The 17050-nt window shown below is 42.4% G+C and overlaps 2 protein-coding genes across 2 annotated transcripts in view; both read right to left on the reverse strand.

The window, feature by feature from the left end:
• The window catches only part of npr2 (natriuretic peptide receptor 2), a 50048-nt gene extending 38723 nt beyond the window's left edge, over window positions 1-11325 (reverse strand). The window contains 2 exon segments of the mRNA XM_018685291.2: window positions 2373-2554; window positions 10299-11325. Of these exon segments, the coding sequence (XP_018540807.2) occupies window positions 2373-2554; window positions 10299-10995 (879 nt within the window). The 5' untranslated portion in view covers window positions 10996-11325.
• Window positions 11326-12253: 928 nt separating this feature from the next.
• Window positions 12254-16882, reverse strand: alad (aminolevulinate dehydratase). The gene is made up of 12 exons (XM_018685292.2): window positions 16768-16882; window positions 15973-16098; window positions 15760-15810; window positions 15141-15237; window positions 14470-14605; window positions 14291-14374; window positions 13959-14047; window positions 13488-13543; window positions 13300-13387; window positions 13126-13212; window positions 12884-13013; window positions 12254-12721 (listed from the first exon to the last, which is right to left on the reverse strand). The coding sequence occupies exons 2-12, from the start codon at window positions 16089-16091 to the stop codon at window positions 12663-12665; spliced, it is 996 nt and encodes a 331-aa protein (XP_018540808.1). The 5' UTR covers window positions 16092-16098; window positions 16768-16882; the 3' UTR covers window positions 12254-12662.
• Between the last annotated feature and the right edge of the window lie 168 nt (window positions 16883-17050).

Consider the following 17050-nt stretch of genomic DNA (forward strand, 5'->3'; position numbering starts at 1 on the left):
ATTTTTCAACCCTTCTAAGATTAGATCTATGATTTTCACACGCGGTGTTACTTGAAATAACTCATTATGATGAAGATTATTTTGTCAGTATACTATCTCATTAGGTTGTAGGAAGAGAAGGAGGAGGAGGAAACTCCCACAAAATACATAATGTTCAAGATTAAAAAAGCTAATAAAATCAAACTAATGCCATTATTTGACTCAAAAAATAAAATGGTCCAAATATAAATTCTGTATAAATATAAATGCTGTAGCACTACATAATTACAAAGATGTTTAATGTTTAATCAAGTGCTTGTATAAAGAAATGCACATTTCAGTCAGACCTTTCAGTTCAAATATTTGCCTCAACTGACTCATGATTGTTCTGTATACTTTCCTGCTGTCCCCAAAAACATGTTTTAGACAGTTCTATAAAATCTTCTCTCTTAACTGGAAAAGGATCATTTTTCATGTTACAACAGTTATTGGAACCCCACCACACACTTCCACAAGCAATTATCGCTCTGAATGATCATATTGCCATAATGAGCCCTGTTATGGCTTGCAGACAAATTAAGGCTTTGCAACATCAGCAAAATGGGAGCCAAAATTTCATTCTTCAGCCAAGGTTAGGAACAGTTCATATTCAGATGAACAGATATTGAGATCATGCAAAAACTGTTTAATAGCAACTCTCAACACTGTAAAAAGTTGTTAAATCTTGTCTCCAATCATAAAATTGCTTTCGTCACAAAATAAATCCAGGCATAAGTATTATGACACAAATTTCTTCATTAACATGTCCATCCTTAATGGCTGTTTCCTCAGCTTTGACAGAACAAAAATCACTTCACTATTATTAAACTTGACTTTTGCAATGCTGTTAGCTGTTAGCATGTTTCAGAGGAACAGATGGGAGTGTATTTTCAAATGTGCTGAGATAAAATGTGGATATGTGAATACAGGCTCAACACTAAATCACTCCACAAATGGCGTGTCAATGGATGACATTAATTCCCCCACTATTTTAAATTAATACTTCATATCCATCTTAAACATTTTAAGCAAACATGTGCTGAGTCTTTTATGACAGAATCTGCTGTAATCAATTCAATACTATGCTAGATTTAAATTCAGAAAGCCTCTCTCCTTTAAAACTTGGTGAACACTGAATTAAGAGAATTAAGAAAAGCCAGTGTGACATTTAGGGAGATAAATGAGACGTGCGACACATCTGTGCCCACTCTGTTATGTCTCAGTGCACTAATTTGTAGGGCTAAATGGCTTCCTGTGAAAACACATCCACTAATTCATTAATGTCATGCAAGAATTTCACTTCCCTTAAAGTGGCTGAAGGGGTTGGAGTTGGAGTTGGGGAGTGGGATATATGTCCTCTGGGAGACTTCAGTTTGCCCACCCATTGGAAAAAATGATTCAGCTTCCAAAGATCATCAGAGTGCTGTGCACATATACACATGGCTGTCATTACCATAAAAGCTTCCCCCTGATTTTACTTTCCAACTCCAGGCTTTGACTAATTGTCACTCGACTCAACGGACATGTTAATTGAAACACGGTCACTCCAGAACCTCAAATTACTGCCCGTATTTCAGATGTTTGCTGCGATTAGAAAAGGCCTGCCTGACACTAATGTCAGTAATAACAATGCTATCATAAAAACAATGTCAGAATAATGAAGTGGAATCAAATTGGCAATTCAGTCTAATTATAAGGTTAAGTTGGAGCTATTCCATTGGATCCAATTTGTTGGCTTCTCCGGCCTGTATTGTTTTGAACTGAACAGAAATACAGAAAGCTGTTTTTTTTTTTTCCAGTTATAAAATCCTGCTTCATTTTTCTTGATTGTTGTGCTGTGGGACGCGTCTCATTCTCTGTTGCCTTAAGATACAGACCTTAATTTCTGGCATTTTCTTGAACAAGATGACAGCTCCATTTGAAAGAAACCAATAGAAATATGCTTGCTTTCAAGATACTGTGATTTATTACTTATACTTGAATCAAAAACCATTGACAAGTACTTGTTGGTTTTCATCAGGACTTAAGTTCTTGGTTCTGTGTAACTCAGTGAGTAAGATTTAGAGAGAAAACGACTAGACACAGCGAATTAAATATCCATTCTCACTGACATCCATTACCCATGCCAAATTGTGGGTTTGGTCTTGTAGTATTTCCTGCCTCCAATTACAAAGCGGATGAATCAGTGACAGTTCACATTCAATAAATCTACAAAGAATCTGAACACAATCTCATCTTATGAAGAGTAATGACCCAACTACTGTAAATCAGCCTTTACAGCTCCCTGCACACACACACACACACACACACACACACAGTACATGAGTAAGTGTGTCCTGTAGTGTTGATTGTACCTTAAAGACCTGGATGGGATTGGCCCAGTCAGAGTCAGGGCTCTGCCACGGTTTGCGATCCGTCAAGCTCTCGGCGAACACGTCCAGATAGAAGATGGCGTAGTTTTCTGGGTCCTGGATCTCGCTCTGAAACAGTTTCATGATGTTCAGGAAGGTCTCCAGGGGGCCGCAGATATATACGACTGCAGACAGAACAACAGCAACAAAGAACGCAAATGAATAAATAATACTTGTCTTGTCCAAAGATCCAACATCACACATCACTGACTGGAGGCTACGAGACTTTTAGGCACAGTAATAGACAACAAATGCTTGATAAGGTGGAGATCTTTTTGCAGTATAACAGCTGAACATTAAAGAGCTGGTGGATTCATTTCCCTTGCTCTCGATGTGAAGTCAAAGGCTGCATTTATGTTACAGGACGTGCTGCACAGTTCTGACTTTCTGGCCACCTAGACAGCCATATTTGATTATTTACACTCAAAACAAGAGGTGTGCATGCATGAATAAACACCAGATGTAAGGCTGCACATACATGCAGAGCCAGATTACCATCTGCAACAGGCACAAACAAGTCAGGCATAACAACTGAGAGCAGGCTGGAGAGCAGGAGGGAGGCTGAGAGCCTGGAAACCTGCTGGTCTGAGGCTGGAGGGTTGACCATAGCGATGGGAGGGGACTACAGCAAGTGGGCAGGGTTTTACTAGCCCCTCTGCTAGTAGATACACTCCTTGATTTTGTTGTAGCTTGCCCAAATCCTCTAATTTCCTTTCAGCGAGCAGAGTGTTGATGTTTCGAACCTCAGCTGCGACCCGTGTTGAGTTTCACAACATCAGTGAGCTGGAAGGAAAGCTGGGCGAGATACTGCGGGTAAACAAAACACTTTTGAAGCAGAAAAATCTGTAACTTATTTTAGTTGGCTGAGCATCTATGTGCTTAATTGATCTAGCTCACAACTCACTATCAGTCTGGCTGACAACACCAATGATACCTGTTAAAACTGAGCTGCCAGACACATTTTCCACCGTAATTTTGTAGCTGCACATGAATGAAATAAGCAGCATAATGTGAGCAATGGATAATACACTTTAACTGGCATATATATAGGATTTATATATGTCTTCTTGTGATACATGTCAGGCTTTACATTCGTCTGTACAAATGAAAAAAGGTCAAAATGGAGACAGAATACATTCAGAGACGAGGGTGAATGTTGGGAGGAGGACTTCATACAGTGGAAACAACCAGATAAAAGGAGAGAGATTCAAAAGTACAATTGAAAATGTGCATTTTTTGATTTAAATGAAACAATCTGATCTAAAACTAAACAAAAATTAAGAATTATCCAGCACCGACAGTCTTTGATATTCAGTGTTACAGCAACAGTTTGGTCTTTGTCAAAAAAAAAGTGCTGGGTTTTAAACATGAATGGAAAGTTTGTGATTTAACTTTGAACTTTGTGACCTGGTAGACGTTCACTATCTTGCTCAAAGACACTCCAGCACTTCATTGTTTGCTGCTGCAGGGAATCAAACTCGAGACCTCTGCTCTGTTACAGTCTCTGACAGCGTCTCTACCCACCGCCTTCACCCTGCCACCTACACCCTCCTGCAGTTGAGTCATGAATAAAAAACGTAGCATTATTTCCATTTGTAGCGTAAGTCAGAGCGGCTGCTGCCAGCTCCGAGGCAGTGCTCCCAGTTAGCAGACATTTCCTCATGTGTTAGACCAAAGTCGGCCGCTGCTGCTGCTGCTGCTTAGACCCCAACCCTCATCTCTTCCAACATGGTTCACCATGCCAAGTAGTCCTGCTGTCTCCTGGACCACTCCCAAAATAAATGCGCTACACAGCCGGGGGAAAATGTCCTCCTGTGTTGTAGCAGTCGTACAGTATATGGACCTGCTGAGGCTTTACACAAAATGCATTAAATTGTTTGGTACAAGTTGTTCCACTTCACAGACTCCAGGATGGTAATCAGCTCTGCTCTGCTCTCTACACCCCGCAGAAAATCTCCTTATATAATTCAGCCTGTTATTAAATCCTAAATTCAGATTTTTCTATAATCAAGTCTCATTTTTACCTCTGCCAGGGAGGTGGTGTTTTCAGCACTGGTTGTTTTTAGTCTGATAGTTAGCAGGACAGCTCAAAAACTTGTTGACCGATTTGATTTAAAGTTGAGCCAAAGAGCAAGTGATTCATGTTTGATGTTGTTCCAGGATTTCTCAACACTGCAAGATAACATATTAGCTCTGCCCTCATGAACTACTGCACTTTTAAAAACTATCTTATTCTGTTTTCTGTGGGTACTTAGGATCTGACCCAGAGGGTGGATATACATTTCTAAACATTTGTCATTATTAACCCTTTCAAGTATGAATTATTAAGTCACAAAGTAAGAATTTTTAATGTTTTTTACTTTTAAAGAAGTGAAAAACCATGTCAATAACATAGTTTTTGAAGAATTAACACCATGCATCAATAGTATAACAAGTGATGCTGAATATATTTCAGAGAATATATGTGTTATTAAAACATTTTCCAAGAGCAGCTGGTATAAATACACATAAAAACATTTGAAAAACATGTCACTCCATGTCTTGAAACTCATATTTTAGGGGTATGAGTTGTTGCAGTGAGTGTAATTATGTATGAACTCTTTGGGTGCTTTCTCCTCCATAAAAGTACAGTCTGCTATTTCGAGATAATGACACTCGTTTAAAAAAAAAAAGACCTAAACCAACAAAAATGTACCAAGAAAAACACAGAAGATGTGATAAAACACAGAAGTATTTCACCTCATGAGAGAAGTGACTCCTGAGAGGTGATGAGAGATGTTTTCTTACACTCCATACTGCCCTTGTGTAACACTTTTACTTGTAAATACTTGTGTTTGATTGGCTGGCGGTTGTTAACGTGATAACCCTTATGATTTTCACTGTATCAAACGTGCTGTTTTAAATACTTTCAGCTGTTGCTATTCAATGCCATTCAGCCTTTCTTCAACACAGTTCAAATTGCAGACCCACACATGAGGGCTTCACAGGAAACAACACATGCAGGCGTTAGATGTGATGCATTAGATTCCAGCTGGTGCACACAGGTGTTTCAACACTGTCGACTATCTTTCTATCTAACTCCTCTTTATCACAGCAATATGACGTGATAATTCCTCTCAGCCCGCAGTCAGCTTCTTTAGATCTGCTGTAAACAGATACAACCGTTGCTCTTCATCTGTTGCGTTTCAAACAGAGAAGATCTTATCGGCGCGTGCACTTCCTCAGAGGTTCATATAGGTGTTGTTGTGAGTGGAACTCTGGGACTTGTATTATTAAAAGGTTTGCTGTTACTGCAGGTGTTGCCAAACAATTCAGGACTGAAATTTACCCTCACTGATAAACACAGAGCGGACAAAATATTAGAAACACCTGTTCCAGATACAGGTTGGAAAGAGAGGATGGAGAAACCAACAGCAGCTCAGACTACAGCCTCCAAACAGTTTCAGCAAAACCCAAAAACAATCAGGTTGCAGGAGAGATACTGTCATGTGCTGGTAAAGATGATTTGTTTGGCGTGCGTTACAAACTCTCTCCAGCAAGTCATATTCCTGCACATTTGTGACATTCGTTTCATAATTTAAGCGATTTAGATTCTTAATTACACTGTGTTTGGTTTGGTTTGCAAATTGGGACATTTCACTGGTTTGGATGGCTCCATAGATAATCACATACAAGTGCACAAACAGAAAGCAAGCCAATTACTGCAATCTGCGTTTTCGTCGCCTTCTCAATTGGATTATGCTGGATTTTCCAACATGACTTTGTGTCATGTTTGTCATGTAGCTGAATCTTTTTAAGAGAAGATTATCCTCCAGCTCTGTTTTGTTTTCATGTTCTAATCTGTCTGGGGGCTTTTGCGACTCTGTTGTAAAATAGATGACTTGTAGCTTTGCCTCTGCAGAATTCCTTTGTGTGGAAAATTTAGCAAAACTAAATCCATGAAAGCAACATCCAGTTCCTGTCACTACTGTTGCATCCTGGGAAGTGTTTTCATAGGAGACAGGATTTCTGTAATTAGGCCGAGGCTACTACTACTACCTGGGCTTCATTGTGAAGAGACACACTTTTCATCACTCACTGGGAGCTGGCATATGAGCTTGAAAAAAGGGAGAGGGGGGAAAAAAAGCAACACAGCCTGATGTGTTCTTCCACTCACACAGCTGAATTTTTCTCTCTTGTGAGCCATTAATGGACTGAAAAGCATCAAGGCGAGAGTGTCAATGGGCAATGTGATGCGAGCTTGAATATATTCACGGTGTTCAGAGTACTGCTTCAATCTCACACCACGCTAGAGCTGGAAGAAAGGCTTGAAACCTTTACTTGAAGGGTCAGTTCTCCCCAATTACAAAAAAAAATTATCTGTCCAGGTTTTTAGATATCCAGATTACTGCCTCCACATCAGATAAAATGCAATGGAATTGCATGTTGTGGTGCACAGAGCACTGAAAATGTCTCATTAAAAATGTCAACAGTAACGTGTCTTTCCAGCAGCTGTGACCCTGTTTCTGTGGATAGGAACGATCTTTGGGAACAAAGTCACTCTGATGAAACATGAAACATTTTCATATTTGGATGAACTGTCAGTTTAAGTACTCACACCTGCTGCTCTGAGTGCATAAGTTTGTCCACACTGACTCTGACAACTATAGAGACATGCAGTGCGCTATAAGTCCCAGGATGTTGCACTCAAAATGGTCAAAAAGTTTAGTGAGGAATGAGGCACACTTTAATGGTCGCCATCTTGGCTACATAGCAGATGGGGAGGGACCTCTAACAGATTACCAAACTGCAGAACAGCCATGTTTGATTTGAGACAATGCTACTTTGTCGAAATTCATGCACTAGATCGCATCTTCATCCTTAATCCCCCCTTCATTGCAAAGAATTAGCAATTAATCAAACCAAAACGCACTGACATCTGGGACTTTTGTGGCCCCGGAGTCTTCCTGGAGGACTACAAAAAGGTCCCACAAAATGAAAAACACCCAAGTAAAGTACAGTTTCCTCAAAACCTGAGTGAGTGCACTTGGTTGCTTCCCACACCGGCACTTTCCGGGTATTAAAATGCAGAATTTGTGGAATTAGTTGCGGCCGTAAAAGGGGTGTTCAACACGGCTACAGCACGCAATTCACTCGATCACCTGTCAAAGCTCCAACAATGTGTGGCCTCGCGTTAAAAGCCCCGGTTTGCCTTTCTCACCTCGGCTCGGCCTCTCGCCAGCAATCGTGTGACTTTACAGAGCTGATAGCCCGGAGGTTATCTGCCGGGAGAAAAGTGAGCTGAGTGCCGAGCCAGGACAAGCCCTGACAAAACCATTAGCTTCCGTGACCTCCAGCTCACTGCAGCAGCTCCATAATTCATCCGGGAAAAGGAGGGAGGGTGTGTGTGTGTGTTGGGGGGTGGGGGTGTTTTGGCGGCTTGCACCTTTCACCTCTTTCCCTTACTGCTGTACCACCCTTTAATCACCTTTACAGTGCATCCATTCCATTATTTGTTGATGCTGTTACTGTAACAACAGATTAAGATGTTTAAAACTCTGTTTTCTTTCACACTGCCAGAAACCATAATACTCCCAAGATTTACTGGTTAGAGGCAGATTTTGCTCTAAGATGTTGAGCTGGTTCCAAACAACGATTCCCTCCAAACGTTCCCTGGAGTATCGGCAGATAAATATTTGTAACACACCCATGCACATATCAGGATCAGATATGCATTTCTTGAAAACTGAATCCAAAGACCACATAGATTCCAGAGCGAGAAAAACATCAGATTGACATAACTGTGTGTTGGATTTATAGCAAACAAGCAGAGGTGGGAGGAGGAGTCATTAGCGATTGCCTTCCAAAACAGTTCATAGAAGTGTTTTCTTATCTGCAGGACTTTGTCAGCACCACCCAAAACCACCATAACTCACCGTTACAACAACATGGAAACAGTCGTACTCGTGTTTTCTGATCTGATGCTGCTGCAGTTAAGGTTCAGTCAGGCACAAGACTGGTGAGAGGAGTCATCCCTCAAACTGCTCTGAAAGCATGAAAATCACCCAGAATTGGAAACTTGTTTTTCTTTTCGCCCAAAGATTTGATTCATTCATTGTCTTCTGCTCTGGTTTTAGAAACACTGCGAAAGGCGCCACTGAAATCAGAAAATCAGACTGATAAATGATAAATAAATAATAATAAATAAATGACCTATTGCAGCTTTTTATAAGAGATAGGCCACTGATACAGACGACGTTTGGGTTCAGGCGTCACAGAGCTGGAGCTGATAAATACCAGTGATTACTGGAGAGTCATTTGATCCGGGAGTGAATGCTGATTGTACCCTTTCACACTGAGGACAAAGGCCAGATGTTAGAGGGGTTTTTCTCCCGTTTAAAAGGGGCTTAATTAATACTTTAAATCTTGTTTGATTCATTTGTACATGAGGAGAATTTGTAGTTCAAAGGGGAGTTACCTGCTGGAACTACCTCCTGACAAACTACAGTTTATCCATGTGGCTGTAGCACAGACAGGTTGTGTTGTAGTGCTGTGGTTTTTTGTAGTTGTTTCGCCCCAACTCATATATGTTCATGCTAAGCTAAGCTAACCACATCCTGACTTCAGATCAATACATGATGAGACTGATATCAGTCTCATGTAACTCAGGAACAAATGCATTTACCATAAAAAATAATAAGTTAAGGGGATTTTTCACAACCTGGCAACCCCAAAATGTCTCCTATTAAATGGGTTATGACTAATCTCAGAGTCACCTCCAGGCTAAATGATTTATTTACTATTAATAAAGCAACCAGGAGATAGAAGAATATGCCCATGCACGAGCCATCATCCAGACTCACAATTAACTTTTCACAGCAGCAGTAATGAGTAAGTCGGCCTCACAGTGTTTCCACTTAATTAAACATATAAGTGTGTTTTATGCTTCATCAAAAAAAATAACTTAATAAATCAATCAAATCTGTTGTTTTCATTTGGGAAAAACCAACTCATTGATTTGCAACCTGAGAAAACATTCAGAGATGAATTATTATCACCTTTTAAGCAGCAAAAAATCATCTTGTTCCGCAGCGCTGAGAGCATCACACATGGAAATACTCTTCATGACACATTTGGTATCTTTGGAAACGTCTGTGTCTCCACTTTAGGCTTTAAAATACATATCTGTGGATTTGAATAAAGTTTGACTGAACCTCTGTTTTGATTCTGGACTCTCATGCAGAGACCCACACATACAAAGCCTGGTCTGGGCTGAGAGGGCAGTCATTTGATCACGACCTCTGTCTCCCTCTCTCTTTAAGAAACACAGGTGGTGGTCCTCCACAGGCTGTAAACCAGCAGCAGCAGCAGCAGACTGCCCACAGCCTAAACATTCCTCTGTAATAACTCCGGAATAAACAGGCTTTTCCTACACCTATTCCAGCCCACCTCAGTTTGAATCTGCTGGGAAAACCTTCACCCTGACCTCATTCTGTGAAACTGGGATCTCCCATTGTAAAATACCTCATATAAATACACCAAATGAAACCAGATTAAATACATATTTCTCTCCTCCCTTTGATGCAGTTAGGTCATTTAATCATTTTTCCTTCTCAAACAGGACACAGGCTATAAATCTGACTGCAGGCGACAGGCGTGAGACAATTTTACTGAACTGTTTCTCTTATCTTCTACGTATCCAGCTGGTGACCTGCTTCACTGTGAGATAACACCACATGCCTCAAAGACAAGTTGCAAAAAAAGCAGCTCATGCAGAAAACTAGAAGAGATGTTCATTTCATCTTAAACACGACTAGCAGTTGTTGTAGGCCTGAATGTTTCAGGTGCTACTCCCCGGATTTAAAACATGAACTTTCAGCAGGAACTTACTTCTCCCGCGGTCCTTCATAAAAGTAATGAGATCCTTGTCGTACTTGTAGTCGTCCTCGTACGGCCGGGCCTCCACCGTGATGTTCATCTCCTCCTTCAGGTTCAGGTAGATCCCCTCCGAGAGGAAGTAGTGCGGCCGGTCGTCCTGCCGCAGGTCGTGGAAGATCACCACGGCCCGGGACGTCCAGTTGAAGTGCGTGTGCAGGACGTTGGCGAAGTCCCCCAGCTTGGTGGTGGACGGCCCGCTGCGCACGATGGTCCTGTACTCCTCGCGCTTGTCGAAGCCGTACGCGGGACCTCCGGCTGTGATCAACGGGAGTTTCCAGTGGGACGCGAATCGCCCCACGGACGCGAGCGGGTACACGCACCCGGGTCCGAAGAAAGCGTCCGGGCGGATGTAGAGCTTCGCGTCCACGGCCACCACCTGCGCCCGGCTCTCGGCGCACGAGCCCGCGGCGGGGTCCTCGGTGCTGTAGTTGAGGATGTTGATGTAGCGGCCGAGCAGCAGCCCGTGTTTGCCGTGCAGGTCCTCGTGCGCCATGAGGATGGCCGGGAAGACGCGCGGCAGAGCCCACGGGTACTTGTGGTGGTTGTCCGGGAGCATCACAGCCACGGTTATGTTACCTCTGCAGCCGGGGAACACGCAGCAGAACAACGCCGCGAGCAGGCAGCATCCCAGCGCGCCTCGGCATCCCATTTCACGTCCCAGCCGCTTGGAAGTCCCAGAGAGCGAGTACGGCCACGGAGAGCGCACCGTTTGGAGAGGAGACACGGCCGGCTGTGGCACCCTTACACCAAACCATAAGTATCCGTCTCCCTCACTTTCTGCCTCCTTCACTCTCACTCTCTCTCTCAAAACTCAAACAAAGTCGGTGAACGCATCATCCTGTCGTGCCAGCCCGGCGGTGCCATGCGTCTCTGCTGCGTAAATCCTCGGTAAATGAAGTTCTTGTACTTCCCAAGGCGAGTTTCCCGGCGCAGCGCGGCCCACACGCCGGTAGTCTCTCTGAGAGTGATAACATCCATCCAGATGACTGCAACTTAAATCACAGCAGCCCTCTGCTCTGCCCCCGCACGTCACACACTGCAAGAAATGCGCGCTGCTTTGCGTGTCAATAAATCACCGGTGAATACCGAAGTATTATGTTTTTCTTTACTCAGATAAATAAATGTTTTTTTGTGATTTGACGTGATTTCGGCGCAGGTCACGTTAGTTTGGATTTAATGCAACGTTTCCTCAAAGATCAGTCTCAGTCTTACTCCTTACAAATTAAAGTAGATCTGTGTTTAGATGAAACACACACACATTAAACTGCACCACACACACCAGGGACAAAAAGTTGCTCGTGTTAAATGAGAAAAACAGACTTTATAGTAATCGTGTTAATAAGTGGTGAAATATGTGACACTTTTTGCAGCGCATTAATAAATCATCTAAATACAGGTGTGTGTCGCCCCCTGGCGGTCAGGTAGAAATCATACAGGGTCTTGGCTCAGTACTGGTCTCTGGTGCGTACTTACCACTGAGCAATTCTGGATTGTTTTGGGGAACGAAGCACGAGCAGCTTTTAATGGGTCTTAATGCGGTGTCACTGTGTATTAACACGTTTGTTTTTATAGGTTTATAACAGAGTTTTAGGTGCTACAGTGGAAAAGCAGCTGCCTGTTGATGGTGCTGTAGATTGACTGATTAATTTCATTAGTACGCACGGCAGCATATTAATTAAAGTGTCTGAAATCCATCCTCTGCCTTGGATTATGGCTCAGAGGTGTGATTCACCTGGAGAATGTGTCATCTGATCTCTGCAGCAGCTCATTAACACCTGACATCCAGTCCTCAGCGTCAGTCTGACAGAGCTGTCACTCAACACTGTGTTAGGTTTGGGAGGGGGGGGCAAAATCAGACATTTGTGTGGCCAAGATTCAAACAAATATACATTCCATAATCACCTGAGTTAAAAGAGATGATTGACTTTGTTTAATGCAGATTTCAGTGACACACAGGAGACATTTCCTGCTATAAAACACCAACAAGATGATCAGGTTTCACATTCTCAGTGCTCAGCTCATTAGTAGCCCTTCAGAAGCTTAAGCAGGATCCAGCTGGATACTGGACTCCCTTTATAAGAATTATCACTGCAGCTAATCAACCAAGACACAAACATGTGCAGCCCATTATCAGAATAAACAGAAACAGTAAAATAAAGGCCTAAAACATAAACAGATGGCTTGTTTTCTTTTCATACTTGTATTTCTTTCTTTGTTATTTGATTAAGTCTAACAGCAGGTTTGTAGTTTTAAAGGGGGTCTGTGTGTTGGTCCGGTTTTAGGTCCATTCATCCTTTGGCTTCAGATCTCTGGCCTTTACTCCTTCAGCCAGGTGAGCAGCTGAGGTGTGTAGTAGGTGATGATGATGTCAGCACCTGCACCACAGAGCAGGGAAAAAAGGATTAGTGTGATTACATCTCCAACTTAAATTCTATTTTAATCGCGCTGCATCGTTTTAAATCAAGAAAAACCACCCACATTTTTTTTCAACATTAAGTGCACAAAAGTTCAAATAATTCCTCTCCTCGCCCTCTCACCTGCCCTGCGGAAGGCGGTCATGGCCTCCATCACAGCAGCCCGCAGGTCAAACGCTCCAGCCTGCGCTCCGTGCCACATCATGGCAAACTCCCCGGACACGTTGTACACCGCCAAGGGGTGAGAGGGGAACTGAAGGGGGACACGTGAAGGAAATCTCTCTGACATTTTGCAAACTGTGCTGCTGGGATTTTCTCATCTGTGTTTCATAGCTACCGAGCATGTTTCTGGTTTAGTCACAGACCTTGTCTTTGACCTCTCTCACGATGTCCAGATATGGCAGACCTGGTTTCACCATCAGCATATCAGCTCCTTCTCTCACATCTCGCTCCTGCAGCGCAGAACGACAGCAAGATCTCCCACAACTGCATCAACACAACACTCATAACCTCGAATGTACACACACAAATGAACTTACCACAGCGCGAATGGCGAGTCCCCTGGCTCCAGGAGGCAGCTGATAGCAGCGTCTGTCCCCAAACGCAGGTTTGGACTGTGCAGCATCTCTGTGTACAAACACAGCACAGAGCTTCAGTCTATTCTCACTCACTCACACACTGTCTCACTGATCTGTTTACACCTGATCCAACAGCGCCGCTTACTTACCTGAAAGGCCCGTAATAACAAGAGGCAAACTTTGCACTGTAGCTCAGCACTGACACCTGGAGGAGGAGAAGAGAAAATGAACACAAACTACAACAAAAAACTTCCTGCTCAATTTAAATCCACATGAAAGAAGAAGAAGATCAGCACCAACAATGAACTGATTCTACAAACTCACCATGAACTCACACTGTACTTTATTTTTACTCATTTAAACATACACCATCCTGCTGCCTCTCTAAAGCACCAAATGTGGAGAAATCAGCTGAAAATAGTAAACTACAGAGCCCAGCTGTTTCAGACAAATAAAAATATATTAATGTATATTTGTCCTCATTAGGAACCAGTAGTTTTAGGTCTGAGTGCCAGTATTGAGAAGAGGACTAACATCCTGTAGCTTTTGGTTTTCCATGGGATTTACTCACAATAAGAAAATACAATAAGAATAATGGCTGCATTATTTCATTTGTTTACCTTGTTTCCCAAACCATTGGACAACAGTGCTTGTTTTATAGCTCTGATTCTTCCATCCATCATGTCCGAAGGGGCAATGATGTGACAGCCTGTAGAAGAGATGACCAAGAAAACACAATTAGGGAAACACTGATTAATCCAGTTTAACTTCATCTTCAATATCTGGGTAAATGTGGAGCTGACATTGCTTTATTCTGTATTTCTTCAGTTAATTGTTATAATATTATATTTTCTGTAAATCTCCAGATGTTGTTTCAAAGTCCAATATTCTGGTATGATGCATCCCTAATTTTAAAAGAGGAATTGAAATCAAAATGAGAAACATGAATTACCAGCCCGGGCGTAGGCCAGCGCCACTTCTGCCAACCGCAAGCAGCTGGCGTCATTGTTCAGAGTACCATCATCATTCAAGATACCTGAGAAGAAAAAAAAGTGATGACATTATCTCTGACTTTACACGCTGCTTTTTATGGGAATGAACAGAAAGTAAATCAACAGAGGAGGCACTGACCACAGTGTCCATGTGACGTGTAGGGACACAAGCAGACGTCGCACGCCACCAGCAGCTCTGGGAACAAAGATCTGATTTTCTTCACTGCCAGTACGGCCGGCGTGTCGTCTGTGTCGGCACCCGAACCCCTTTCATCCTTAAGAGACAAGTTCACAGTATGTTCACAGAACCGGTCATTCCAAAACCATGGGTATTACTCTGCTGCTATCAGCCTCTACTCATCTGGTTTCAGGCTTTACACAAGATTTGCTGCACGGATTTGCTCCCATTCAGCCACAAGAGCATTAGGGAGAACCAGCACTGATGTTGACTGATAAGGTCTGGCTCACAGTCGGCGTTTCAGTTCATCCCAAAGGTGTTGGATGGAACTGACGTCAGGGCTCTGTGCAGGCTAGAGAAGTTCTTTGACATCTCGAGCAAAAACCATGACAAACAGCCTGAGACCAAAGTCCACATACGTTTGGCCAGGTTGTGTCTTATAAATGAATTATTTACAAGTTTGATACTATCACTGTGAGTTGAATTCACAGAAAGAAAGCATGAGTGTCGTACTAAAGGTAAACACAAGACTACGTACATACATGTTTCATCTAACTAAAAATTAATCTTATGGCAGAGCAACCATTTTGAGTAGGACGTGTCTTTTTTCCTCCTCTTTTAGTTTGACATACCTTTGCTATTTTTGCCGGAACACCAAAAATCAGCACACATTTCAAGCCGTTCTTCACGTGTGGCTGTAACATTCCCTCCAGCTTGTTCACCCCATATCTATTAATGAGAATATATATAATATGAGTGTAAGGGCCTTTCAACAAGGCCTGAAATCGCAGTGAAAATCATCCTCCTTTCCTGGTTTTATAGAAGGAAAAAGTAACAAAAAATCTCAAGGATGTGAAGTTTAATTATTTGAATTGAGAAATGTCAAAGCTTGTCTCCCGTAATTCAGAAGCACACAAAATGTGAAAGCTGGTTTGCAGTTTGGTTTTGTTCTGTGAGGAATAAAGGGTCTAACGGATTCTTTTCTTATCTTGGTCCAGGTCTAGTGTTTGGCTCTGGGTCCACCCTGCCTGACTGCCTTTATCTGAGGACAACACCCTCAGTGCGTTCACAGTTGCAGGGTGACACTGTGTGTCCAATGTGATTTGTGTTTAAATGAACACTTTAATAACCCCAGTTAACACAATGCAATTAGAGACTTTGCTAATTATCAGGAACAGGTTCTACAAGTGTGACCCTGATAGTTTGTAGTTCTGAGATGGCTATGATAGTATTCGTGGATGGCACTCTTACCTGGCCTGTCCTGGCAGGCTGCCGATGGGCTCCACTGCATCCTCACTGTCTCTGTTGGAGAGTGACAAAGAACCAGAGGTGAGAGGGTGGAGGTCCACTCAAGTGTAGTTGGCCAATATCACATCAATCAAGCTCCTGTACACCTGTTTTATTTGCCATTTTATGTAACTGTGACGTCGATCCAATAATAGAAGAAAGAGAATTTCCATTTACGTGATGAAGATTGGGTAGATGAGATTGTCAGGTCTTAAATCTGCAGCGCAGGTCTGCCAGTATCGGAGTGTTGGGTGGAAATAGCCGCTGTGGATGACTGACTCTGCCGGTGTCTGCATCTTTACCCTGAAACAGAAAGACGATCAGTGACAACACAAAGGGAGGAGGGCAGGTTTTCTTTTGTCCTTAGTTAATGAGCAGAGCAAAAACACTGCTCTCACAGCTCAGTCACCGTTAACACTGACCAAGCATGCGTGACACTGCTGCTCCAAACAGCACCTTGGCTCTGCCTCACTGCAGAGTAAACAAGCTGCAGGTTTTCAAACTTAAATTTAACAACAACCTTTCATCTTAGTGGTGTTTCACAATGCACATGCCTTTTCTGATGCATATCCCATTCCTCCTGACTTGAGTAGCAGAATCAGACATCTTGTTATGATTTTGCACATTTCTGTTGTACAAACTAATCAGAATATATCAGGAATTTGGTCTCATATAACTAATGGCAGAACTCAGCTTGATTATTGTGATACAATACAGTACAAATACATTTATAACATCACCGTGATCCTCTCCAGCATACATGCTACCTTTGAATAAACTGTACCAGTTAGCTTAGCGGGGAGTTCAGTTTTAGTGCTTGTCATTCTGTCACCTTGGTTGCTAACTATGTAGTCACGCGCGTGGAATTTTAAAACCACAACCTACAGCAACTATTGTCTTAAATCTGTGAGATTACACTCCAAGGACATGTCCAAAATGTACATAAATGCTAAATGAACAAAGTGTACTTACCTGTGAGTGTGAGTGCCTGCGACTTCTCCACACACTTCAGTCAACTCAATGTTTCTCCTTCTTTTTTTCAAAATCGACGGTTAGCGGGCAACATGGCGGCGCGCTACCGCCACCTACTGACCGGAGACTTCAGTTTCCGTAAGCCTGAAAGATAAAAAATAAAACAATCTAAATGTACATGGTTGTATTATTGTTACATCTTTACCTAACAGAGAAAATACATCGTATGATGATCAGTTTAGGTATAACCCTTTTAAAAATATATATATACAAGATTTGCAAA

This window comes from Lates calcarifer, linkage group LG9 (assembly GCF_001640805.2).
Source record: "Lates calcarifer isolate ASB-BC8 linkage group LG9, TLL_Latcal_v3, whole genome shotgun sequence".
Lineage (NCBI taxonomy): Eukaryota > Metazoa > Chordata > Actinopteri > Centropomidae > Lates > Lates calcarifer.